This window comes from Macaca fascicularis, chromosome 12 (genome assembly GCF_037993035.2).
Source record: "Macaca fascicularis isolate 582-1 chromosome 12, T2T-MFA8v1.1".
NCBI classification, from domain to species: Eukaryota; Metazoa; Chordata; class Mammalia; order Primates; family Cercopithecidae; genus Macaca; species Macaca fascicularis.
The window spans coordinates 21,200,982-21,228,897 of NC_088386.1; the positions used below are offsets into that span (position 1 = coordinate 21,200,982).

The window sequence follows — 27,916 nt, forward strand, 5'->3', positions numbered from 1 at the left end:
AGAAAAAGACATGGAATGTTACCAAAAGTAAAATTTGCTGTTTAAATTGAGTTAGGTAATAAAAGAAAAAAACCAGGACTACTAAGGAAAAGAAAGAGAAACCATCAATTCTTTTAAAGTATTTATTATTTAAAAATTAATTTTTAGGCTGGGCGTGGTGGCTCACGCCTATAATCCCAGCACTCTGGGAGGCCAAGGTGGGCGGATCACGAGGTCAGGAGATCGGGGCCATCCTGGCTAACACGGTGAAACCCCGTCTCTACTAAAAATACAAAAAAAATTAGCTGGGTGTGGTGGCGGGCGCCTGTAGTCCCAGCTACTCAGGAGGCTGAGGCAGGAGAATGGCGTTAACCCAGGAGACGGAGCTTGCAGTTAGTAGAGATTATGCCACTGCACTCCAGCCTGGGTGACAAAGCGAGACTCCATCTCAAAAAAAAAAAATTAATTTTTATATATTTAAAGAACATTTGCACAGATGATTTTTACTCTAAAAACCACCCCAATGCTGCTTCACAAAAATAGCCATGCAAATGTGCGCTAATTACCTTGGTATTTCCAAGCTGGAGCTCAGAACTCATACTTTAGGATGGGAGGCTCACAGTGGTGGCCCATAGTATGATCTCTTGGACCTGTATGGTAAGAACCTCAGTTTACAGTGTTTAAAAATCAGATCTGTGTAAAAATGTGATTCCTGGCTTCTCTCAACAACTCAGGACTGGTGGCAGCCATGTCCCCGAGTAGACAGTGGATTGGAGGCGGGCCCTGCTCCTTAGCTGAGGTCCTCTCATCCCGGTGTGCCCATGTCCCCACGAGGACTTCACTCCCTGGAGGACCTGTCTGTATCTGCTTTTGGGACGCCTGCCTTAAGGATTGATGTCAAGTCTTTATAAACAATCACTGTGTGTGTGCTTGTGTTTGAGAGTGCGCACATGAACAAGAGAGAGAAAACCAAAAAATCACAAATCTGGAAAAGTTAATGAAGATCTAGAACCTAAAAAAAAAAAAAGAAAAAAAAACAACCATCCCATTGTCAAGGTAGTTTCCTGGGTCTAAACCACATGGTTTTCTTCTTTAGGGTAGCATCTGCATAAATTGTTTCTGCATTAAACATAGTGATAGATAACTTTTCCTATAATGCAATGTCACCATGACCTCCAGGGTAGTAGTATGATAAGGTGAAAAATATTTAGTTTCTGACATTTTTATTGGATAGAGATGTCCCTTGTTTTCCAATACAACTAAATATATTATTGAATAACTTCTCTGTTATTCAATAGCATGAATTAACTGAGAAGTTATTCAATAATATGTTTAATTATTAGTTATAATAACCAATAATAGGTTATTATTGAATAACTTCTCTGTTCTTTTGTTTTCTAGTAGAATTAATAATAGCTCCACATTTCTTAAATTAATCTATATGTAGAATGTACTCAAAAGAGCAGTCTGTCAATTATTACTTAAGGAATTCACTTTTAATCTATAAAAAGAAATGAGATATGTCAAACTGATAATGTCATCATCTGCTAGTCACATCCCTCATTTATTAAATATTATTCATGTCAAAATTTTAAAATGACTTTAATTTTGTAGAACCAGTTGATTAGAGAAAATGCAATACATAATGAACTTCAGAAAAGTTAATGAGAAGGTTATCTAAAAATATCTTCCTAAGAAAAAAATTTCAAATTGGGTTAAGAATCAAAATAAATGTTATTTGCTATGTACTAATAACTACAACAATAAACAATAAATGATGAAAGTTAGTTTTTATGGGAAAATGAATATGTTAAGCCCGAATCTGAGCTTCATTTTATTTTACTGAAATATTAGTGGCATTAAAAGCAGTGAAAATAGTTAATTAAATTCATGGTTAACATCATGTCATAAACTAATAAGTTAAAATAAAATAACAAAATACTATGAAAATGTTGAAATAAAGTAGTAAATGGTAGGAATCAATATTGAAATAAAAAAGTAAGATAGCTGGGTGACTAGTTAATTAAATTGTACATTTGAAAATAACTAAGAGTATATTTGGATTGTTACAACACAAAGGATAAATGCTTGAGGAGATGGATATCCCATTTACCTTAATGTGATTATTACACACTGTATGCCTGTATGAAAATATCTTATATACCATACCCCATAAATATATACATCTACTGTGTACCCACAAAAATTAAAAATTAAAGATAGCTAACTCAATCCATGAATTAATGATATATTATAAAATAATCTAAAATATAAATTTCAAATAAAAATGTATTGAAAAATAGCAGAAAATTTCAGCAGACAGCATTTATTCATTTGTAAATATTATTTGTAATATTTACTTTTATAATATTATTTATCAGTAATAGCCTCAGTACCAACATTAAAAAAAATAGATAAAGAGTCATTTCATTTTGCCTGGAAACTCACTTAGGACAGAGAAGAAAAAGGCTTTGGAGGAGTGAAAATAAAACATAAGATGCAGACACATAACTTAAAACACTCTATTAGATTAAGTAAAGGGCCTAACTTGTCTCAGTAGTTGGTAACTTTGAGTAACAAAAAGGTTAAATTATGTTCACAGTACAATGTTTAAAAAATCAGAAATATATAGAAAGTATTTGAAAAAAAATGTTTCTTTCCAAACTGTTATGGCAAAAAAAAACAGAATGCCTGGCTATCCTAAAAACTCTGACTCTCTAGAAATATCTCATTTCCTATAGGCTTAAATATATAAAATTTCAGAACAGTAAAACATTGCCATCACTACAAATATATTCTATTAATAGTTTGACTTTCTAAACTAATGTTTAAAAAACTGAAAGCACTATAAGAATATTAGAACCTGCAGAAAATGTCAAAGATTAAATCATTCTACTGAAAACTTTTCAATCACTGATGAGTAAAATTAGATAAAGGTTAAGAGAAACAGACACACTTTGCCTCACTATAATATATAAGAAGAATACACAAAGAAGCTAAGAATCAAGAAAAGTCCATCTTAGACTTTTTTTTTAAAGCAATGCAAGTTTTTTTCAAATAAAATATTACAAAGAAACTCAACATTTGTAAAGCAGAAAAAGTGAGACCACTATAGCTGAAGTAAAGTGGGGACCTCATAGCCCCATACCCTGTCTCAACCTCAGTTCTGTGAAAGACAGGTCTGTGAAACAGGGCTTGCAAATCATTGAGGGTTGCTCAGTCAATAAACTACTCAATTTTCGTTTTTCCTTTTCTTCTTTTTTTTTTTTTTCTTTTTTGAGAGTTTCGCTCTGTCGCCCAGGCTGGAGTGCAGTGGCGCGATCTCGGCTCACTGCAAGGTCCACCTCTCAGGTTCATGACATTCTCCTGCCTCAGTCTCCCAGGTAGCTGGGACTATAGGCGCCCACCACGACGTCTGGCTAATTTTTTGCATTTTTAGTAGAGACGGAGTTTCACTGTGTTAGCCAGAATGGTCTTGATCTCCTGACCTTGTGATCCACCCGCCTTGGCCTCCCAAACTGCTGGGATTACAGGAGTAAGCCACCACACCCAATTTTCATTTTTTCAATGCTGGTTTTCCACGTACTTCTTCTACAAGACCCACTTCCAATTGACCTCCTCCACAAACCCTTCCAACTTAATCAATATGAAATTAATGGTTCCTCCCACAACAGTATCATAGAATTTATGATTGTAAACTTCACTTCCAATATTTCTAGTACCCTACATTTTACAGATACCACACAGAGATATACACCCCTCACTCATTCTTACTTGATTAGAGGGAGGGCATGTTTCTTTTTTTTTAAAAAAATATACTTGAAGGTCTTTATACACATACAGATAAATAGCTATAATTTTGTGTGTTTTGAGGGGCGTGGCTTAAACAAAAACAAGCTCATTTTATACCTATTGTTCTATAATCTTTTAAAAAATTTTTTTATTTCCATAGTTTATTGGAGAACAGGTAGTGTTTGGTTACAAGAGTAAGTTCTTTAGTGGTGATTTGTGAGATTTTGGTGCACCCATCGCCCAAGCAGTATATACTGCACTCAATTTTACTCTTTTATCCCTCATCTGCTTCCCACCCTTTCCCCACGTCCCCAAAGTTCATTGTGTCATTCGTATGCCCTTTGCATCCTCATAGCTTAGCTCTCACTTAACAGTGAGAACGTATGATGTTTGGTTTTCCATTCTTGAGTTACTTCACTTAGAATAATAGTCTCCAATATCACCAGGTTGCTGCAAATGAAGGCATGTTTCTTAATCCATATTTCTAAGAACTTATCAAATAGAAGACTCAATAATATTTATTTGTTGAATACAGGAGTAAAATGGATACAGGAAAAAATGGCTTTAAAATGTTTTAGTACAAAGAGTTAAGACATGTATTGATAACCACCCCTAGCTACTCTATATGAAAAGTTGGGAGCCTTTATGTACATTCACAGTTGTCCAGTTCCCAATACAGATGTGGGAAGAGGCCAATTGGTGTGATTTGGCTCTGTGTCCCCACCCAAATCTCACCTTGAATTGTAATAATCAGAATGTGTCAAGGGTGGGACCAGGTGGAGGTAACTGGATCATGGTGGGGGTTTCCCTCATGCTGTTTGCATGATAATGAGTGAGTCTCATGAGATCTGATGGTTTTAGAAGCATCTGGCATTATTTCCCCTGCTTGCACTCATTCTCTCTCTCCTGCCACCCTATGAAGAGGTGCCTTCTGCCATAACTTTAAGCTTCTTGAGGCCTCTCCCAGCCATATGGAACTGTGAGTCAATTAAACCTCTCTTCTTTATAAATTACCCAGTCTCAGGTGTTTCTTTATAGCAGGAGAACGAACTAACACACCAATAAAGTTGTGGCTTCTTTGGACTTTTAAGTTTTATCAAAATTTAAGCTCATTACTCAAAAAGAAAAAGGAGGATACAGGGTGATATTTAATTTTAACCATTCTTTCCATTTTTAAACAATTGCTAGTCATAAAGAACATTTCATTTAATAAAAACTGGTATGGTAGGAATGTTTGCAACATCCTCTTTATGACACACTTGGAGGTGTTAATGTATTAATGTAATAACAATACTTAGGGTGAGATGATGCTATTAGTGCTTTGTGCTTTTCAAATGCTCATGTGAACTTAAACATTAAATTCCAGGAGGACGCTTTGTGTCTGTATGTATCTGGGTACGGTTTAATTCACCATCACTGCCACCTCTGCTTTTCATTTTGAATTTTGTCTAAGACTATTGAGATAACACCACAATAAACCAGTTGTGCAAAACAGCAGGAGCTCTAAACAAAATTGCATCAGCTTCCAAAGAAACCAGGATAGACTTCTTTAAAATTGAAGATGCAATCAATTGCATTTGCACTTTGCTAGTGTTCAAGATAAATTTTTAGGCAGAGAAATGACTTAAACTTATTTAGAAAACCAACAATACTGTACGCTAGACATTTTAATAAAGTTTTTGAAAAGATTCCTGTCAAGGGCTGAATGTTTTTTCCCCAAAAGAATTCATGTTAAAATCTCTAACTCCCAATGCATGTGGAGGTGGAGGCTTTTGGAGGTTAAGTCATAAGGGTGGGGCCCTCATGAATGGGATCAGTGTCCTTTTAAGAGACTTCAGCCCAGGAGCAGTGGCTCACGCCTGTAATTCTAACACTTTGGGAGGCCAAGGCAGGCAGAACACTTAAGGCCAGGAGTTCAAGATCAGCCATGGTGAAACCCCATGTCTACTAAAAATACAAAAATTAGCCAGGTGTGGTGGCAGGTGCCTGTAATCCCAGCTACTTGGGAGGCTGAGGCACGAGAATCACCTGAACCTGGGAAGCAGAGATTGCAGTGAGCCGAGATGGTGCCACTGTGCCAGCCTGGGTGACAGAGTGAGACTCTGTCTCAAAAAAAAAAAAAAAAGAGAAACTTAAGACTTCAGAGAGCAATCTCACCCGTTCTGCCATGTGACACATCAAGAAGATGGCTGTCTATAAACCATCAGATACTGAATCCATTGGTGCCTTGATCTTAGACTTCCCAGGCCCCAGAACTGTGAGAAATAAATGTTTGTTGGTTAAGCCATCTGTCTATTGTATTTTTGTTATAGGAGTCAGACGGGATCAAAACAATCCACAAACCCCAAACCCACTTAAAGGAATATCTGCTACTTTACCTCCATGCTTAGAATAACTGGGGGGTGGGTGGTAGTAGGTATGGACCTGATTTAAAGCACTGGTTAAAACGTCAGGTGCTGGCCGCGTGCAGTGGCTCACGCCTATAATCACAGCACTTTGGGAGGCCGAGGTGGGCGGATCACGAGGTCAGGTGATGGAGACCATCCTGGCTAACGTGGTGAAACCTCTCTACTAAAAATACAAAAAAATTTGCTGCGAGTGGTGGCAGGTGCCTGTAGTCCCAGCTACTTGGGAGGCTGAGGCAGGAGAATGGTGTGAACCTGGGAGATGGAGCTTGCAGTGAGCCGAGATCGCGCCACTGCACTCCAGCCTGAGCGACAGAGTGAGACTCTGTCTCAAAAAAAAAAAAAAAAAAAAAAGGCCAGGTGCAGTGGATCACATGGGTAATCCTAGCACTTTGGAAGGCTGAGGCAGGAGGATTGCTTAAGGCTAGGAGTTTGAGACCAGCCTGGGCAACACAGTGAGACCCTGTCCCTAAAAAAAAATTTAAAAATTAGCCAGATGTGGTGACACACACCTGTAGTCCTAGCTACTTGGGAGGCTAAGGCAGGAGGATTGCTTGAGCCTAGGAGTTCAAGGCTGCAGTGAGCTATGATCATGCCACTGTACTCCAGCCTAGGCGATAAAAGCAAGATTCCGTCTCAAAAAAAAAAAAAAAAAAAAAGCACTCATTACTGATAGACAAGACCTCTGTTTGTCTAGGTGATGAGATCTTTTCTTTTTTTCTGACTAGTTCAAGTGATCTTAAGTCAACAAAAAGAATAAATTAATAAAAATTCATTAATTTGTTCAGGAGGCATTAACTAGAAATATATTCCCAGGCACTGTGGTAAGTACACATGGCTCCTAGGAGTTCCAATCTGTGGAGAAAACCAGACAAGTGTCGTAGGATATGATTCAAACTGCAGCAGAAGTGAGAGCAGACAGGAACCAAAAGGCAACCAGAGATGGCAAATAGAGGTAGTGATATCTGAAGAATGTTTTGAAGGATTACTTTTTAGATGGACTTGAGAAAAATATGAGATGCAGAAGGAAAGGAGTTAATCAGAGAAAGAATTACATAGAAATAGTAAAGCATAAAAAGTCATGATGGGCTGGGTGCAGTGGCTCACACCTGTAATTGCAGCACATTGGGAGGCCAAGGCAGGCGGATCACTTGAGGCCAGGAGTTCGAGACTAGCCTGGCCAACATGGCAAAATCCCGTCTCTACTAAAAATACAAAAATTAGCTGGGTGTAGCGGTGCATGCCTGTAATCCCAGCTACTCGGGAGGCTGAGGCATGAGAAACACTTCAACACAGGAGATGGAGGTTGCAGTGAACTGAGACTGCTCTACCGCACTCCAGCCTGGGTAAGACTCTGTCAAAAAAAAGGAGAGGGGAGGGGAAGGGAGGGGAGGAGAGAGGGGAGGGGAAGGGAGGGGAGGGGCAAGGGGAGGGGTGGGGAGGGGAGAGAGGAGAGAGGGGGAGAGAGGAGAGAGGAGGAGAGAGGAGAGGAGAGGAGAGGAGAGAGGAGAGGAGGAGAAAGAGAGAAGGTCACAGTGTTTGATAACAGAAGAAAAAAAGAAAACTAACATTTGTTGTTGTATTCCTCCTATGCTTTACATAAGCAATCCAATGGCAAAAGTATTATTACTGCCTACTTTAAACAAGAGATAGTTGAAGCTGAGAGATCAATTAACTGGTCCAGTGTGATGTAAATAGTAATTGGTAAAGATTACAATAAATAGATGGAACTGTCTCTAGAATTTCTGCCAGGGAATAGCAGAAGAAAATGGAAGAAACAGGTAGGGGCTAGCCTGTGTAGTGCTTTACTCTATAGGCCTGTAATCTCAGCACTTTGAAAGGCCAAGGTGGGCCGATCACCTGAGGTCAGGATTTTGAGACCAGACAGCCAACATGCGAAATCCTGTTTTGACTAAAAATACAAAAATTAGCTGGGAGTGGTGGCCAGTTCCTGTCGTCCCAGCTACTCAGGAGGCAGAGACAGGAGAACTGCTTGAACCCAGGATCAGGAGGCTGCAGTGAGCTGAGATCACGCCACTACACTCCAGCCTGGGCAACAGAGTAAGACAACATAAAAAAACAAAACAAAACAAAACTAAACTAAACTAAACTTCTGCTCTGTGAAAGACACTGTTAAGAGAATGAAAAGACAAGCCACAGACTGGAAGAAAATATTAAAACATATCTTTTTTTTTTTTTTTTTTTTGAGATAGAGTTTCGCTCTTGTCGTCCAGGCTGGAGTGCAATGGCGTAATCTCAGCTCACTGCAGCCTCTGCCTCCCAGGTTCAAGCAAATCTCCTGCCTCAGCCTCCTGAGTAACTGGGATTAGAGGCGCCTGCCACCACACCTGGCTAATTTTTGTATTTTTGGTAGAGAGGGGGTTTTACCATGTTGGCCAGGCTGGTCTCAAACTCCTGACCTCGGGTGATCTGGCTGCCTTGGCCTCCCAAAGTGCTGGGATTACAGGTGTGAGCCACCGTGCCCAGCCTAAAACATATCTAATAAAGACTTACTTAAAATATACAAAGAACTCTTAAAACTCAACAACAAAAAAAGAAACAATACAATTTAAACATGGGTAAAAGATCTGAAGAGACCTCACCTAAGAAGATATGCAGATGGCAGATAAGCATATGAAAAGATCCTCAACAACATAGGTGAATAGAGAATTACAAATGAAAATGAGATACTACTACACATACTTTAGAATAGCCAAAAGAAAAATGATAACACCAACTGCTAGTGAGGATGCAGAGCAAGCGGAACTGTCATTCACTGCTAATGGAAACGGAAAATGGTACAGCCAATACAAAACACAGTTGGACAATTTCTGTTAAAAAATATAGTCTTACCGTATGTTATGGGTTGAATTGGGTAATTCCCTCCCAAAAGATATATTGAAGTTCTAACCTCTAGTATTTCAGAATATGACCTTATTTATTTAAAAATAGGTTTGCTGCAGACATAATTAGCTAAAATGAGGTCATAGTAGAGTAACCTTAATTCAATCTGACTAGTGTCCTTATACGGGAAGAGGCATAGACACTCTGGGAGAATGGCATGTGAAGACAGAGGCAGACAATGAAGTGATGCATCTGCAAACCAAGGAATGTCGAGGATTGCTGGCCTTCACTGGAAAGTAGGAGAAAGGCATGGAACAGATTATCCCTCAAAAACATCGGAAGAAATCTACCCTGCTGACACCTATTTCAGACTTCTAGCCTCCAGCTATGAGAGTAAAAATTTCAGTTATTTTAAGCCACCCAGTTTGTGGTACTATCTTATGGCACACTCTATGATCTAGCAGTTTCACACTCCTAGATTTGAAAACCTATGATGACACAAAAACCTACATGTGAGTATGTACAGCAGCTTTATTGTCAAAAATTGGAAGCAACGAAGATGTCCTTTCAACTTTGTGAATGAAAAAACAAACTGTGGTACATCCAATGGAATAAAAATCAGTGATGAAAAGAAACGGCCATCAAGCTACGAAAAGACACGGATGAATTTTAATGCATATTGCTAAGTTAATAAAGCTAGTCTGTAAATATTAAACAATATAGGATTCTAATTATATGACATTCTGGAAAAGGCACAACTATAAAGTTGTTAAACATATCAGTGGTTACCAGGGGTTCAGCCCTAGGGGAAATTGAATAAATGAGGCACAAGGGATTATGTAGGTTAGTGAAACTGTTCTGTATGATACTATAATGATGAATACAAGACATTACGCATTTGTGAAAATCCATAGAACTTTATCACATAAAGAGTAAACCTGAATATACACAAATATTTTAAAAATAACTGAGGAGGTCAAGGATACCAGGATGGAAAACAAAATGTGATAAAAGAATGTATATGTATTACAAATGTCTGAAATACCCTCACTGGAGGGTGTGGGGGAATAAGGTGCTGACCTGAGTAACACTGGAAATGAATGGAGTCTGTAATAATAAAGTCAAAAGGAACTGTACATTATATCATGCTCTAGCTAATAAAGTTTCTTCCCATAGAGGTACACGTTAACAACTGTGAAATCGCTATTCATGTATAGTGGAAATTAGCAATTAAGTAAATAGATGGCAGACGGTGGGACCCACTGTTAGGGTTAAAGATGACAGATACACAATGTGTGTGCATAACAACGTGTGTGCATAGCAATGTGTGTGCATAGCAATACATGTGCACAGCATCTGCAAACCAAGGAACATCAAAGATTGCTGGCCTTCACACCCTGCTATACATGTACATATATATATATACACACACACACACACACACATATACACACACATATATAAACATATATGTGTATATCTATGTATAAATACACACACAAGTTAGTATACATAATCTCCTTGCTCTACAAGCTCATAGAACCTAGAAGGAAGGACACTCCCGGAGAAATGGAATGCCCAGGTCCTCATTCTAGTATTAATCTTCAGTAAAATGAAATTAGGTTTTTTTTGGAGAAATGACTGATTCTAGACTGGGACAAGAAACGCACAAGATGAGCCTGAAGCATCCTGTAGTACCAGAAAGTAAGAAAATGCTCAAACAACAAAAACAAAACAAAAAACTTCCAAAATGAAGGGGTTATGTCAAAGGGACACAGGAGTGGGTTCCCAATGGCCAAAGCTGAAACGATTTGAGCAACAAGAAAGTAGTAATGAATTATAACTCAAAGTATACAATTAATATCCATGAGTCCACAATGATATAAATACATGATTAAGTAAATAAATGAATGAATGAATTCCAAATAATTTATGTATTTACTCCAGCTTTGTGATGGTTAATATTGAGTGTCAACTTGATTGGACTGAAGGATACAAAGTATTGACCCTGGGTGTGTATGTGAGGGTATTGCCAAAGAATATTAACATTTGAGTCAGCAGGCTGACAAAGCCAGACCTACCCTTAATCTGGGTGGGCACAATATAATCAGCTGCCATCGTGGCTAGAATATAAGCAGGCAGAAAAACGTGAGAAGAGAGACTGGCCTAGCCTTCCAGCCTACATCTTTCTGCTGTGCTAGATAGATGCTTCCTGTCCTTGAACACTGGACTCCAACTTCTTCAGTTTTGGAACTAGAACTGGCTTCCTCGTTCCTCAGAATGCTGATGGCCTCTCGTGGGACCCTGTGATTGTGTGAGTTAATATTTAATAAACTCCCCTTTATATATGTATCTATTCTATTAGTTCTGTCCCTCTAAAGAACTCTGACTACTACAAGCTTAAGAAAGTAAAACACAACCAGGCACGGTGGCTCACACCTGTAAACCCAGCACTTTGGGAGGCTGAGGTGGGCGGATCACTTGAGGTCAGGAGTTTGAGACCAGCCTGACCAACATGGCGAAAGCCCGTCTCTACTAAAAATACAAAAATTAGCCAGGCGTAGTGGTGGGTGCCTGTAATCCCAACTACTCAGGAGGCTGAGGCAGGAGAATCACTTGAACCCGGGAGGTGGAGGTTGCAGTGAGCCGAGATTGTGCCATTGCACTCCATCCTGGGTGACAGAGTGAGACTCCATCTCAAAAAAAAATAAAAAAAAAAAGTAAAACACAACTCTCCATTCCTTAAGTACAGGCTGTGCATACTTACTTTCTTCCCAAAAATTCAGTATAAAAAAGGGGGAAAAAAAGAGTAACTTTTCAGTAAGAAAAGCTGGCAAACACTACTTTACGCCAGGTGATCAGGATTAACATTAACAGTGATAAATCATATTGACAGTATGCATACTTTGTATGATGTGATGACAACAGTACTTCATCTCTATGGTCTTCCCCACCAAAAACATATTACCCTAGTATAACCATGAGGAAAACACCAGTTGAATCCCAAATAAGGGACATTCTACAAAGTACTTAACCATTAATTTTCAGGACTGTAAAGGTCTTCAAAAACAAAGGGAGTGTGAGAAATTGTTACAACCCAGAGAAGCCTAAAGAGACATTACTAATATATGTAGTAATGTGTTCCTGGATGAAATCGTAGTTGTTTTTTTCTTTTTTTAAAAAAAAGGACATGAGAGAAAAACTGAGGAAACCTGCATAAAGTATGGTCTGCAGTTAACAATAATATATTAATATTGGGTCATTAATTGAGACAAATGTACCATACTAATCTAAGATATCAATAATAGGGGAAACTGGGTGTGGGTATACAGGAACTCTGTAATATCTTTCTAACAATTATGTAAATCTAAAATTGTTTTAAATTAAGTTTTTTTTTAAAAAAAAGCACATTCAAAAATAATAAAGTTGGACTAAGAAGCAAGGAAGTAAGCACACAGGTGACACTGACTTAAAGGACTACCGTGTAGTCTCACCAACACAAAATCTTAACTCGATCACCTTCATTCTAACGTTACCGTCTTATTCCTTTGAGTCCTGTGTCTTCCAAATTCTGTCCTCAAGAGTCCTATTTCAAAAATAGAAAGTTTGGTACCTGGGGACTGTAAAAGAAATTGATAGTGAGAGTTGGAGCTGAATCACTCCAATTATTTGACTTCAGGTCAAATTTCAGGTCCTGGCATCTTCTAGTTATATGTCCTTGGGCAATTTACTTAACCCAGAATTTCATATCCAGTCAAACTAAGCTTCATAAGTGAAGGAGAAACAAAATTCTTCACAGACAAGAAAATGCTGAGAGATTCTGTCACCACCAGGCCTGCATTACAAGAGCTCCTGAAGGAAGCACTAAACATGGAAAGAATCAACCGGTACCAGCCACTGCAAAAACATGCCAAATTGTAAAGACCATCGATGCTATGAAGAAACTGCATCAATTAACAGGCAAAATAACCGCTAACATCATAATGACAGGATCAAATTCACATATAACAATATTAATCTTAAATGTAAATGGGCAAAATGTCCCAATTAAAAGACACAGACTGGCAAATTGGATAAAAAGTCAAGATACATCAGTGTGCTGTATTCAAGAGATCCATCTCACCTGCAAAGACATACATAGGCTCAAAATAAAGGGATGGAGGAAGATCTGCCAAGCGAATGGAAAGCAAAAAAAAAAAAAAAAAAAAAAAAAAAAGGCAGGGGTTGCAATCCCAGTCTCTGATAAAAAACACTTTAAACCAACAAAGATCAAAAGAGACAAAGAAGGCCATTACATAATGGTAAAGGGATCCATTCAACAAGAAGAGCTAACTATCCTAAATATACTGCACCCAATACAGGAGCACCCAGATTCATAAAGCAAGTCCTTAGAGACCTACAAAGAGACCTAGACTCCCACACAATAATAACGGGAGACTTTAACACCCCACTGTCAATATTAGAGAGATCAACAAGACAGAAGGTTAACAGGGATATCCAAGACTTGAACTCATCTCTGCGCCAAGCACACCTAATAGACATCTACAGAACTCTCCACCCCAAATCAACAGAATATACATTCTTCTCAGCACATCACACTTATTCTAAAATTGACCACATAATTGGAAGTAAAGCACTCCTCAGCAAATGTAAAAGAACAGGAATCACAACAAACTGTCTCTCAGACCTCAGTGCAAACAAATTAGAACTCAGGATTAAGACACTCACTCAAAACCGCACAACTACATGGAAACTGAACAATCTGCTCCTGAATGACTACTGGGTAAATAACAAAATGAAGGCAGAAATAAAGATGTTCTTTGAAACCAATGAGAACAAAGACACAACATACCAGAATCTCTGGGACACCTTTAAAGGAGTGTGTAGAGGGAAATTTTAAACACTAAATGCCCATAAAAGAAAGCAGAAAAGATATAAAATCAACACCCTAACATCACAAGTAAAAGAACTAGAAAAGCAACAGCACACAAATTCAAAAGCTAGCAGAAGGCAAGAAATAACTAAGATCAGAGCAGAACTGAAGGAGATAGAGACACAAAACACCCTTCAAAAAAAATCAATGAATCCAGAAGCTGGTTTTTTGAAAAGATCAACAAAATTGATAGACTGCTAGCAAGACTAATAAAGAAGAAAAGAGAGAAGAATGAAATAGACACAGTAAAAAATGATAAAAGGTATATCACCACCGATCCCACAGAAATGCAAACTACCATCAGAGAATACTAAAAACACCTCTATGCAAATAAACTAGAAAATCTAGAAGAAATGGATAAATTCCTGGACGCAAATACCCTCCCAAGACTAAACCAGGAAGAAGTTGAATCTCTGAATAGACCAATAACAGGCTCTGAAATTGAGGCAATAATAGCCTACCAACCCAAAAAAGTCCAGGACCAGACGGATTCACAGCTGAATTCTACCAGAGATACAAAGAGGAGCTGGGACCATTCCTTCTAATACTATTCCAACAAATAGAAAAAGAGGGAATCCTCCCTAACTCTTTTTATGAGACCAGCATCATCCTGATACCAAAGCCTGGTAGAGATACAACAAAAAAAGGGAATTTTAGACCAATATCCTTGATGAACATCGATGCAAAAATCCTCAATAAAATACTGGCAAACAGAAACCAGCAGCACATCAAAAAGCTTATCCACCGTGATCAAATCGGCTTCATCCCTGGGATGCAAGACTGGTTCAACATATGCAAATCAATAAACGTAATCCAGCATATAAACAGAACCAGCGACAAAAGTCACATGATTATCTCAACAGATGCCAAAAAAGGCCTTCAACAAAATTCAACAGCCCTTCATGCTAAAAATTCTAAATAAACTAGGTATTGATGGAACGTATATCAAAATAATAAGAGCTATTTATGACAAACCCACAGCCAATATCATACTGAATGGGCAAATACTGGAAGCATTCCCTCTGAAAACTGGCACAAGACAGGGATGCCCTCTCTCACCACTTCTATTCAACATAATGTTGGAAGTTCTGGCCAGGGCAATCAGGCAAGAGAAAGAAATAAAGGGTATTCAATTAGGAAAAGAAGAAGTCAAATTGTCCCTGTTTGCAGATGACATGATTGTATATTTAGAAAACCCGATCGTCTCAGCCCAAATCTCCTTCAGCTGATAAGCAACTTCAGCAAAGTCTCAGGATACAAAATCAATGTGCAAAAATCACAAGCATTCTTATACACCAATAACAGACAAAGAGAGAGCCAAATCATGAGTGAACTACCATTCACAATTGCTTCAAAGAGAATAAAATACCTAGGAATCCAACTTACAAGGGATGTGAAGGACCTCTTCAAGGAGAACTACAAACCACTGCTCAATGAAATAAAAGAGGACACAAACACATGGAAGAACATTCCATGCTCATGGATAGGAAGAATCAATATCATGAAAATGGCCATAATGCCCAAGGTAATTTATAGATTCAATGTCATCCCCATCAAGCTACCAATGACTTTCTTCACAGAATTGGAAAAACTACCTTAAAGTTCATATGGAACCAAAAAAGAGCCCTCATTGCCAAGTCAATCCTAAGCCAAAAGAACAAAGCTGGAGGCATCACGCTACCTGACTTCAAACTATACTACAAGGCTACAGTAACCAAAACAGCATGGTACTGGTACCAAAACAGATATAGACTAATGGAACAGAACAGAGCCCTCAGAAATAATACCACACATCTACAACCATCTGATCTTTGACAAACCTGAGAAAAACAAGAAATGGGGAAAGGATTCCCTATTTAATAAATGGTGCTGGGAAAATTGGCTAGCCAGATGTAGAAAGCTGAAACTGGATCCCTTCCTTACACCTTACACAAAAGTTAATTCAAGATGGATTGAAGACTTAAATGTTAGACCTAACACCATAAAAACCCTAGAAGAAAACCTAGGCAATACCATTCAGGACATAGGCATGGGCAAGGACTTCATGTCTAAAACACCAAAAGCAATGGCAACAAAAGTGAAAATTGACAAATGGGATCTAATTAAACTAAAGAGCTTCTGCATAGCAAAAGAAACTACCATCAGAGTGAACAGGCAACCTACAGAATGGGAGAAAATGTTGGCAATCTACCCATGTGACAAAGGGCTAATATCCAGAATCTACAAAGAACTCAAACAAATTTACAAGAAAAAAAAACAAACAACCCCATCAAAAAGTGGGCGAAGGATATAAACAGACACTTCTCAAAAGAAGACATTTATGCAGCCAACAGACAAATGAAAAAAATGCTCATCATCACTGGCCATCAGAGAAATGCAAATCAAAACCACAATGAGATACCATCTCATACCAGTTAGAACGGCGATCATTAAAAAGTCAGGAAACAACAGGTGCTGGAGAGGATGTGGAGAAGAAATAGGAACACTTTTACCTATCGGTGGGACTGTAAACTAGTTCAACCATTGTGGAAGACAGTGTGGTGATTCCTCAAGGATCTAGAATTAGAAATACCATCTGACCCAGCCATTCCATTACTGGGTATATACCCAAAGGACTATAAATCATGCTGCTATAAAGACACATGCACACGTATGTTTACTGCGACACTATTCACAATAGCAAAGACTTGGAACCAACCCAAATGTCCATCAATGATAGACTGGATTAAGAAAATGTGGCACATATATACCATGGAATACTATGCAGCCATAAAAAAAGGATGAGTTCATGTCCTTTGTAGGGACATGGATAAAGCTGGAAACCATCATTCTCAGCAAGCTATCACAAGGACCAAAAACCAAACACCGCAAGTTCTCACTCAGGTGGGAAATGAACAATGAGAACACTTGGACACAGGAAGGGGAACACCACACACTGGGGCCTGTCGTGTGGTGTGGGGGGGGGAGGGATAGCATTAGGAGATATACCTAATGTAAATAACGAGTTAATGGGTGCAGTACACCAACATGGCACAGGTATACATATGTAACAAACCTGCACATTGTGCACATGTACCCTAGAACATAATAATAATAAAAAAAGAACGGCCGGGCGTGGTGGCTCAAGCCTGTAATCCCAGCACTTTGGGAGGCCGAGATGGGCGGATCACGAGGTCAGAAGATCAAAACCATCTTGGCTAACACGGTGAAACCCCGTCTCTACTAAAAAATACAAAAAAATAGCCAGGCGCCTGTAGTCCCAGCTACTCGGGAGGCTGAGGCAGGAGAATGGTGTAAACCTGGGAGGTGGAGCTTGCAGTGAGCTGAGATCCGGCCACTGCACTCCAGCCTGGGTGACAGAGTGAGACTCTGTCTCAAAAAATAAAAATAAAAATAAAAATAAATAATAATAATAAAAAAAGAAAATAACTGCATTGAATTTATAAGATCAATTTGAGGAGAATGGTCTTATTTATAATACCAAGGCTTTGTATTTATGAACATGGTATATCTGTCTGTTTATATCTTTTATGCCCTTCAATAAAGTTTTATAATTTTCAACATTAAAAAAAAAAAAAACCCTAGAAGAAAACCTAGGCAATACCATTCAGGACATAGGCATGGGCAAGGACTTCATAACTAACACACCAAAAGCAATGGCAACAAAAGTCAAAATTGACAAATGGGATCTAATTAAACTAAAGAGCTTCTGTATGGCAAAAGAAACTATCATCTGAGTGAACAGGGAACCTACAGAATGGGAGAAAATTCTTGCAATCTACCCATGTGACAAAGGGCTAATATCCAGAATCTACAAAGAACTCAAACTAATTTACAAGAAAAAAATCAAACAACCCCATTAAAAAGTGGGCAAAGGATATGAACAGATACTTCTCAAAAGAAGACATTTATGCAGCCAACAGACACATGAAAAAATGCTCATCATCACTGCTCATCAGAGAAATGCAAATCAAAACCACTGTGAGATACTATCTCACGCCAGTTAGAATGGCGATCATTAAAAAGTCAGGAAACAACAGGTGCTGGAGAGGATGTAGAGAAATAGGAACACTTTTACACTGTTGGTGGGACTGTAAACTAGTTCAACCATTGTGGAAGACAGTGTGGCTATTCCTGAAGGATCTAGAACTAGAAATACCATTTGACCCAGTGATCCCATTAGTGGGTATACATCCAAAGGATTATAAATCATGCTACTATAAAGACACATGCACATATATGTTTATTGGGGCACTATTCACAATAACCAACCCAAATGTTCATCAATGATAGACTGGATTAAGAAAATGTGACACATACACACCATGGAATGCTATGAAGCCATAAAAAAGGATGAATTCATGTCCTTTGCACAGACATGGATAAAGCTGGAAACCATCATTCTCAGCAAACTATCTCAAAGACAGAAAATCAAACACCACATGTTCTCACTCTTAGGTGGGAACTGAACGATGAGAACACTTGGACACAGGGCAGGGAATATCACACACTAGGGCCTGTCGGGGGGTGCGGGGCTGGGGGAGGGATAGCATTAGGATAAATACCTAACGTAAATGACGAGTTGATGGATGCAGCAAACCAACATGGTACATGTATATCTATGTAACAAACCTGCATGTTGTGCACATGTACCCTAGGTCTTATTAAAAAAAAAAAAAAAAAGAAAAGAAAAAGGTAACAATGAAAAGATACTGAGAGAAGGTGGAATAATACCAGTGAAGGACATCATTTGTTTCTAAAGCTAGGGAGAAAAGATCATAGCAGACAGCTACATTACACAATACTTCAAGTGGGTATTCAAGTGTTTACAAAAAAGTAGGTTCAATAACACAGATGTAAAATTGCTCTCCCAAGGCTTTTCACTGTTTGATGAGTCAAACAGTCATCACATGAAAATCTATTTTTAATTTACAAATCAAAAAGTGGTTGACCTTCAAATTATAAATTGTACTTCCTTTTCTGGCTTCACCACTGTTTTATGATAAGAGCAAGAGAAGAAAAGCAATATTAGAAAACAGAATGAAGGTTAAACCAGAGTTCATATAATTTACATATATACAAGTTCTTTTTACTTCAGCACATTTAATTTATGAACTTTCATCAACACTGACATGGTAAGATTCCATAAAAATGGCACTCCAACCCTACCACTAAATAGATTATTAGGGGTTATGAGCTGTGATCTTAAGTCTTATATGCCATTCTGTTTATTTCTATGGCCTGATTCTTATATTCACGTATAAAGTTGAGAATTTTTTCTTAATAAACATAATTAATAAAATATAACATCATAAACCCTGTCAAGTCAAATAGGTGTAAAATAACGGGTCTTCAAAAATGCTGGTGAAAAGAGAGAAGTAATTAAGTAATTATGATGGACAGAAAAGTGGAGTTTTTTTTAAGTACTGAGGAAATATTAAACAGATTTTGACATTTATTCAATTAAAAAGAAGGTTTTGAAAGAAGATGACAACATGTGAATTAGTCAAATGTGAAAAGTGCTATGTAATTGTAAATAATAAGAAATGGAAAAGTGATTTGTACAATGGGAAGACTCCTGCTGGCTAAGGGTTCATGAACTCTGCATACTCGTTAACTGATGTTAACTGAGGATAATGGTTTGTTAGAGAATGTAAGAGTTAAGAAGGTGTATTAGTCTGTTCTCACACTGCCAATAAAGGCACACCCGAGTCTGGGTAATTTATCAAGGAAAGGGGTTTAATTCATGGTTCCACCACATGGCTAGGGAGGCTCCACCATCATGGTGGAAGGCAAAAAAGGAGCAAAGTCACATCTTTGATACCGCAGCATGCAAGACAGCGTGCGCAGGGGAACTCCCATTTATAAAACCATCAGATCTCATGAGACTTACTACCATGAGAACAGCAGGGGAGAGACCCACCCCCATGATTCAACTATCCTCCACTGAGTCACCCCTCCCATCACACGTGGGAATTATGGGAGCTACAATTCAAGATGAGATTTGTATGGGGACACAGCCAAACCGTATCAGAAGGGTTATGGTGCAGATCAAGTGTTTATCTCAATCCATGCTGAATTCCATAGATTTAAGGCCCATCTAAATTTCTACAACATCAAAGCGAGGACCAAAGTACCAATGGTGTACCATAACTGCTAAGATTTTTCACCATGACTTACTTGTGGGAATCATAAAGGATACTATTTGTTACCTTTTATAATATATTTTCTGTGGACATAAAACTGGTCTGTTTGGAAAAAAATTTATACACATACATATACATATATGACATATATTTTCTATACCTGTATATTATGTAAGAGGAAATACTTATGGCTAGTCGTGAGGTTTTGGAGAATGAGTTCACATTTCTATTTGTTGAAAACATACTCAGGGACTAAAAACATTTAAGTCTCTTTCAGTCATTTGGACTTTCAAATTAATTAACTTATGAAGAGCCGTTTAGAGCTCATCCTGTTTCAGGCCAGGCACGGTGGCTCACGCCTATAATCCCAGCACTTTGGGAGACCGAGGTGGGCATATCACCTGAGGTCAGGAGATTGAGACCATCCTGGCTAACACAGTGAAACCTTGTCTCTACTAAAATTACAAAAAATTAGCTGGGCGTAGTGGCGGGCACCTGTAGTCCCAGCTACTCGGGAGGCTAAGGCAAGAGAATGGCATGAACCCGGGACGCGAAACTTGCAGTGAGCCTAGATTGCACCACTGCACTCCAGTCTGGGCGACAGAGCGAGACTCCGACTCAAAAAACAAAGAACAAAAGAATTCATCCTGTTTCAAAAGAAAAATTTATGTTTATTGTTTCCCAGATGTCTATGTCTTCTTTCTCCAATTATATTGCTAAGTTCTTCACTGGCAATGACTCTTTTTCTAACTATAACATCTAGTCTAAATAAATGCCTATTGAATGAATGAAGAGTTCAAATTAAAAAATTAGGTAATTATAAATCAGCATGAACTATGAACCCCTATATCCACATTTCTATATAGGACTCATGTTATTCCTTAAGGAAATCCTTAAATTCTCTATTCATATTTTTCCTTAAAAAGAGACTACAGGCCGGGCATGGTGGCTCATGCCTGTAATCCCAACACTTTGGGAGGCAGAGGCGGGTGGATCATGAGGTCAGGAGTTTGAGACCATCCCGGCTAACGTGGTGAAACCCCATCTACACTAAAAATACAAAAAATTAGCCAGGTGTGGTGGCGGGCGCTGGTAGTCCCAGCTACTCGGGAGGCTGAGGCAGGAGAATGGTGTGAACCCAGGAGGCAGAGCTTGCAGTGAGCCGAGATCGCACTACTGCCTCCAGCTTGGGCACAGAGTGAGACTCTGTCTCAAAAAGAAGGAAAAAAAAAAAATAACAGCAAAACATACACTTTTCAAAATATATTAGAAATGAAGGAAATGGAAACTGAATTGTTAAAAAATAGAAGTGGAATCATCAAAAAATTCTCCCAATTAATTGTGATTTAGTTGTGCTTACATATAGACTCCCACCAATGGCTTATCTCTGTAGTAGTCCCTTTTTTTTTTTTTTTTTAAAGACAGAATCTGGCTCTGTCGCCCAGGTTGGAGTGCAATGGCACGATCTCGGCTCACTGCAACCTCCGCCTCTCGAGTTAAAGCAATTCTCCTGCCTCAGCCTCCCGAGTAGCTGAGACTACAGGCACCCACCAGCACGCCCAGCTAATTTTTGTATTTTTAGTAGAGAAAGGGTTTCACCATTTTGGCCAAGATGATTTCCATCTCTTGACCTCGTGATCCACCCACCTCAGCCTCCCAAAGTGCTAGGATTACAGGCATGAGCCACCATGCCCGGCCTGTAGTCTCTTTTTAAGCAAAAACATGAATAGAGAATTCAAGGATTTCCTTAAGGAATAACATGAGTCCTATATAGAAATGTGGATATAGGGGTTCATAGTTCATGCTGATTTATAATTACCTAATTTTTTAATTTGAACTCTTCATTCATTCAATAGGCATTTATTTAAACTAGATGTTATAGTTAGAAAAAGAGTCATTGCCACCGAGCCCAGCCATTTTGCTGTTATTCTTAAAGATATAATGAAAAAAAGCAACATATTTCTCAAAGTGTTGTTAAAAATTAGAACTTTATTGATTTATATTACTCTGAGAATGTACACAAAGAATATCATGGTTCATGTAACAAGAGCCTCTATTTCAGAGAGAAAATACGAATAGAGATACATATAAGCACATGCCATTTAAATGTATCAAACTGTTGAGTGATAATAAAATACCATTTCAGCACTACATTTCAAACTCATAGGAAACAAGTAACAATAACCTTTAGCTTTTAAGCAAGTACTATTATAACAGAAAAGCTTTTGGGGCAGGCTGCATTTCAAAGCTCATTCCTGCATCCTAGATAACAATTTGGGGTCACTAATGTTAATATTAATATATGTATCAGATGCATGTCTTGCAAACACACACACACAAACACACACATTCATTCATTCTCATTCCCTCTCCCCTCCCTTCTTACCCTCCCATCTTTCTCTCTCTCCCCATTCCCATATATAGACATATAGTTGTATGGAGAAAGAGTACATGGAAAATAGTAGACACCAAAAACTAGCTGTGTAATCTTATAAAAGACATAAAAACCATTGAAACACTTACTTCATCAGCAACCATACACCTGGAAAAAATAAAAAAAAAAATTAATTATCAAAGTGAACTTTTTTTTTTTTTTTTTTTTTGAGACGGAGTCTCACTGTGTCACCAGGCTGAAGTGCAGTGGCGGGATCTCGGCTCACTGCAATTTCCATCTCTCAGGTTCAAGTGATTCTCCTGCCTCAGCCTCCTGAGTACCTGGGGCTACAGGTGCGTGCCACCACGCCCATCTAATTTTTGTATTTTTAGTAGAGATGGGGTTTCACCATGTTGCTCAGGATGGTATCGATCTCTTGACCTCGTGTTTCGCCCACCTCAGCCTCCCAAAGTGCTGGGATTACAGGCATGAGCAACCGTGCCTGGCCAAAGTGAACCATTTTTAAAGTTCTGATTAAGTAGCTTGCCACAAAGTAGTTCATAAATACTAAAGTAGTAAGCCAGAGAGAGGTGTTTATAAGTATGAGAACACGGGTCAGGGCTGATTTTATATGACTCTCCAGCTGCCAAAGGCATATGGCTATGTGGGAGTGTTAGAGCTTCAGATGTGCTGTTCCCACAGCCTGCCCATGAAGATAGCTACAATGACCCTTCAAAAATGTGAGTAAAGTGGTAAGTGATTGTACCAATGACCACCCTCCTCATCCTTAAACCTCAAGATTGGTCTTCTCTATAAAGAGAAGAATGCTGCATTAAAATGTAAGAAAATAAGTGTGAATTACATATTAGCATAAGTTAAACACATAACTACATATGCTATAGTATATCTGCTAAGCCTACCTTTAAGCTGAGTTTTTATTTCTTTTTTTTTTGAGACAGAGTCTTGCTCTGTCACGCAGGCTGGAGTGCAGTGGCGTGATCTCCGCTCACTGCAAGCTCTGCCTCCTGGGTTCACACAGTTCTCCTGCCTCAAACTCCCAAGTAGCTGGGACTACAAGCACCCGCCACCACGCCCGGCTAGTTTTTTGTAGTTTTAGTAGAGACGGGGTTTCACCGTGTTAGCCAGGATGGTCTTGATCTCCTGACCTCATGATCTGCCCGCCTCGGCCTCCCAAAGTGCTGGGATTCCAGGCGTGAGCCACTGCACCCAGCCACTGAGTTTTTATTTCTATCACTTTGCTAAACTTTATTTTCTCAGTTCTTCCTTATTAACCTATAGAAACAAATTCTATGCAATGATAATTGAGGATGGGGCATAAACTCAAGTATAAAGTAGCAGAAAAACAAAGGGCAAAGGGAAAGAATAGCAGGCATGGTCAGGATTACCGGGTGTTCCTTTGAGACAGCAAACATATGATAAGGGCGAAAACCAATCCCTTAACTGAGGATATTTCCAGACAACCTAAAAAAAGTGCTGGAATATTTAAAAAATTGGCAAGAGGCCAGGTACAGTGGCTCATGCCTGTTATCCCAGTGGCTCAGGAGGGTGAGGTGGGAGGACAGATTGAGACCAGGAATTGGAAGCTACACTGAGCTGTGATTGTCCCACTGTACTCCAGCCTGGACAACAGGGGGAGATCCTATCTCTGAAACAAAGCAAAACAAAACTAAAAAAAAAAAAGGCAGGAAAAAAACTACTTTTTCTTTTTTTTTATTTTTATTTTTTGAGATGGAGTCTTGCTCTGTCGCCCAGGATGGAGTGCAGTGGCCGGATCTCAGCTCACTGCAAGCTCCGCCTCCTGGGTTTACGCCATTCTCCTGCCTCAGCCTCCCTAGTAGCTGGGACTACAGGCACCCACCACCTCGCCCGGCTAGTTTTTTTTTTTTTTGTATTTTTAGTAGAGACGGGGTTTCACCGTATTAGCCAGGATGGTCTCGATCTCCTGACCTCGTGATCCGCCCGTCTCGGCCTCCCAAAGTGCTGGGATTACAGGCTTGAGCCACCGCGCCCGGCCAAAAACTACTTTTTCTATTTTATTCTTCCTTTATTCCCAGTAGTCTTGACATTATATAATCTTATAAGATTGATTTCTCTATATAAAATACAAATTATGGCTGGGCACGGTGGCTAATGCCTGTAATCCCAGCACTTTGGGAAGGCGAGGAGAGTGGATCACCTGAGGTCAGGAGTACAAGACCAGCCTGGCCAACATGGTGAAACCCCGTCTGTACTAAAAATAAAAAATTAGCCAGGTGTGATGGCGTGCCCCTATAGTCCCAGCTACTTGAGAGGCTGAGGCAGGAGAAACGCTTGAACCTGGGAGGCAGAGGTTGCAGTGATGAGCCAAGATCATGCCACTGCACTCCAGCTTGGGCAACAGAGTGAGATTCCGTCTCAAAAACAACAACAACAACAACAACAACAAATTAAGCATTTGGAGTAAATATATAACCAAGGAATACATTACAGTTAAATGAAAATGAAATTTCATTATTCAAAACATTTCATTATTCGGTCAGCTTACCGAACAAATATGTTTTTTGGTTTCTTTGTTTTGAGACAGTCTCCCTTTGTCACTCAGGCTAGAGGGCAGTGGCATGATCACAGCTCACTGCAGTCTTGACCTGTAATGATCCTTCCACCTCAGCCTCCAAAGTAGCTGGGACTACAGGTGTGTGCCACCACACCCAGCTAATTTTTTTATTTGTAGAGACAGGGTTTTACTATGTTGTTCAGGTTGGTCTAGAACTCCTAGACTCATGTGATCCACCCATCTAGGCCTCCCAAACTGCTGAGATTATAGGCATGAGCCACTGCACCAGGCCCTAGTAAATATCTTCATAAAAAATAAAATTCAAATACTTTAATGGAAATTTAAAACATATGTAAGAGTAAAAAATTTATTACGTTCTTTGTAAACAAGTTGAGAGACTAGAAAACTAAAAAGCAATACTTGGAAAAACATGATTTTTTTTTTTTTTCCGGGAAGATTCATGTATAGATTTCAAAGCAAAACGAGAACATGAATTTTTTTTTTAAGATGATCATTATTGACAGCTAAATAAAGAGACTGGAAGATGCAGTACATGGATTATCTCAAAGCACAGAACAGGAAGCTAAATAAATGGAAATACTGAAGGAATAGAAAGACTTGAAGATAGTCCCAAAAGACCTATTTTACAAAATACAGGTGTTCAAAAAGAGAAAAAGCACCAGATGGAGGAGAGGTAACGATTAAGTAAATAATAAAGGAAAATTTCTCTGGGCTAGCTTTTGGTGGATAAGTGAAAAGGGAAACCAAGTTTCAGGATGGATTAAAGAGAAAAGACAAGTATCTATTTTACCCTTGTAAAATTCATTAATTTTACAAATAAAGAAAAAACCTTACAAGTGTCCAGAAAGAAAGAAAAATTATCCATAAAGGGAAAACTAGGACGGGTACTGGACTAATCATCAACTCTAGAAGCTAGAATACAATGCAACAGGATCTAAACTAACTGAAACAAAAAGCAGCAGAAGTCATGAATCTTTTTTTTTTCAGATGGAGTCTCACTCTGTTGTCCTGGCTGCAGTGCAATGGCATGATCTTGGCTCAATGAAACCTCTGCCTCCCGGGTTCAAGCGATTCTCCTGCCTCAGCCTCCCGAGTAGCTGGGATTATAGGTGCCCGCCACCATGCCCAGCTAATTTTTGTATATATATATATATATATATTTTTTTTTAGTAGAGACGGGGTTTCACTACAGTGGCCAGGCTGGTCTCAAACTCCTGATCTCATGATCTGCCCGCCTTGGCCTCCCAAAGTGCTGGGATTACAGGCGTGAGCCACCGTGCCCAGCCTAGAAGTTACGAATCTTATACTCAGCCGAGATATCCCTGATTGGTTACGGGATGGCAAAAAGATGTTTGAGGCTATTCAAGATTACCAAAATTACACCACTAAAGCAAACTATCTCAGTAAAAATACTTGAGAAAATAACCAAACAATAAAAACATCTTAATATAGATTCAAGATAGGAGAAAATGAAAGGGAATCTGGTAAGCAATGAAGCTTGATATGTGATAATTTAGTGGACCACATATACTCTAAATAAAGACTCTAGAAACAGAAGGGACATAATCCAAAAATCTGAATATGCAAAACTGAAGGGAGGTAAGGAGATGGGAAGCTGAAATTACTCTAAAGCAAAATAGATGATATTTTAGTCGAGGGACTAGCTGTGATCACCTAGGAAGGAAGAGTATAGAGAGAAGGGAAGAGGAAAAGGGGAGCTTATATAGAGGAAAAAACATAATAAGGTATAGTTAACACTACTATACTGTAAAATTAAAATGGTTAAGGTAGTAAATTTTACATTGTGTTTTTTTACCACAAGGCAAAAAAAGCCTTGGAGAACTACAACGAGAGGTCAAGAGAGGGGAAGAATCCAGCAAAAGAGAATGAGAAGGAATGTCCAGTTATGTAAAAGATACTAAGCTGCGTGTAGTGGCTTATGTCCAAAATCCCAGTGCTTTGGGAGGCTGAGGCAGGATTGCTTGAATGGAGGACTGAGATCAGCCTGGACAACACAGCATGACCCTGTCTCTACAAAAAAAAAAAAAGTACACTCTTCACAGAAACAGAAAACACAACTCTAAAATTTATATGGAACCACAAAAGACCCAGAATAGCCAAAGCCATCCTGAGCAAAAAGAACAAAACTGGAGGAATCACATTACCTGACTTCAAATTGTACTACAGAGCTACTGTCACCAGCAAGGTACTAGCATAAATACAGACACACAGACCAAAGGAACAGAATAGAGAACCCAGAAACAAATCCATACATGTACAGTGAACTCATTTTGGACAAAGCTGTCAAAAACATATACTGGGAGAAAGGACAGTCTCTTCAATAAATGGTGCTGGAAAACTGGATATTCACACACAGAAGAATTAAATCAGACCCCTATCTCTCACCATAAACAAAAATCAAATCAAAATGGATTAAAGACTTAAATCTAAGACCTCAAATCAGGAAACACTGAAGTGATACTCCAGGACACAAGAATGGGCAAAGGTTTCTTTTTTTTCTTTTTTCTTTTTTTTTTTTTGCGACACAGTTTCACTGTCACCCAGGCTGGAGTGCAGGGGTGCAATCTTGGCTCACTACAACCCCTGCCTCCCACGTTCAAGTGATTCTCATGTCTCAGCCTCCCGAGTAGCTAGGACTACAGGTGCACACCACCACACCCGGATAATTTTTGTATTTTTAGTAGAGACACGGTTTCACCATTTTGGCCAGGCTGATCTCAAACTCCTGATCTCAAATGATCCACCTGCCTCGGCCTCCCAAAGTGCTGGGATTACAGGGGTGAACCACGGTGCCTGGCTGGGCAAAGGTTTCTTGAGTAATATCCCACAAACACAGGCAACTAAATA

The 27,916-nt window shown here is 39.0% G+C and overlaps 1 protein-coding gene across 37 annotated transcripts in view; it reads right to left on the reverse strand.

The window, feature by feature from the left end:
* Positions 1 to 27,916, reverse strand: part of ZRANB3 (zinc finger RANBP2-type containing 3) — a 321,730-nt gene that overhangs the window by 172,823 nt on the left and 120,991 nt on the right. For 26 of the 37 annotated variants that reach the window (XR_012421088.1, XR_006691008.3, XR_012421092.1 and 23 more), the window contains one exon: positions 22,623 to 22,641. The exons of the other annotated variants lie outside the window; for them this stretch is intronic. Coding sequence is in view for 19 of the 26 variants with exons in the window: in XM_045366986.3 (XP_045222921.2) it covers positions 22,623 to 22,641 (19 nt within the window). In the remaining 7 variants the exon portion in view is untranslated. Of the gene's footprint in view, positions 1 to 22,622; positions 22,642 to 27,916 lie in introns of those variants that run through there. 37 annotated transcript variants of the gene reach the window in all.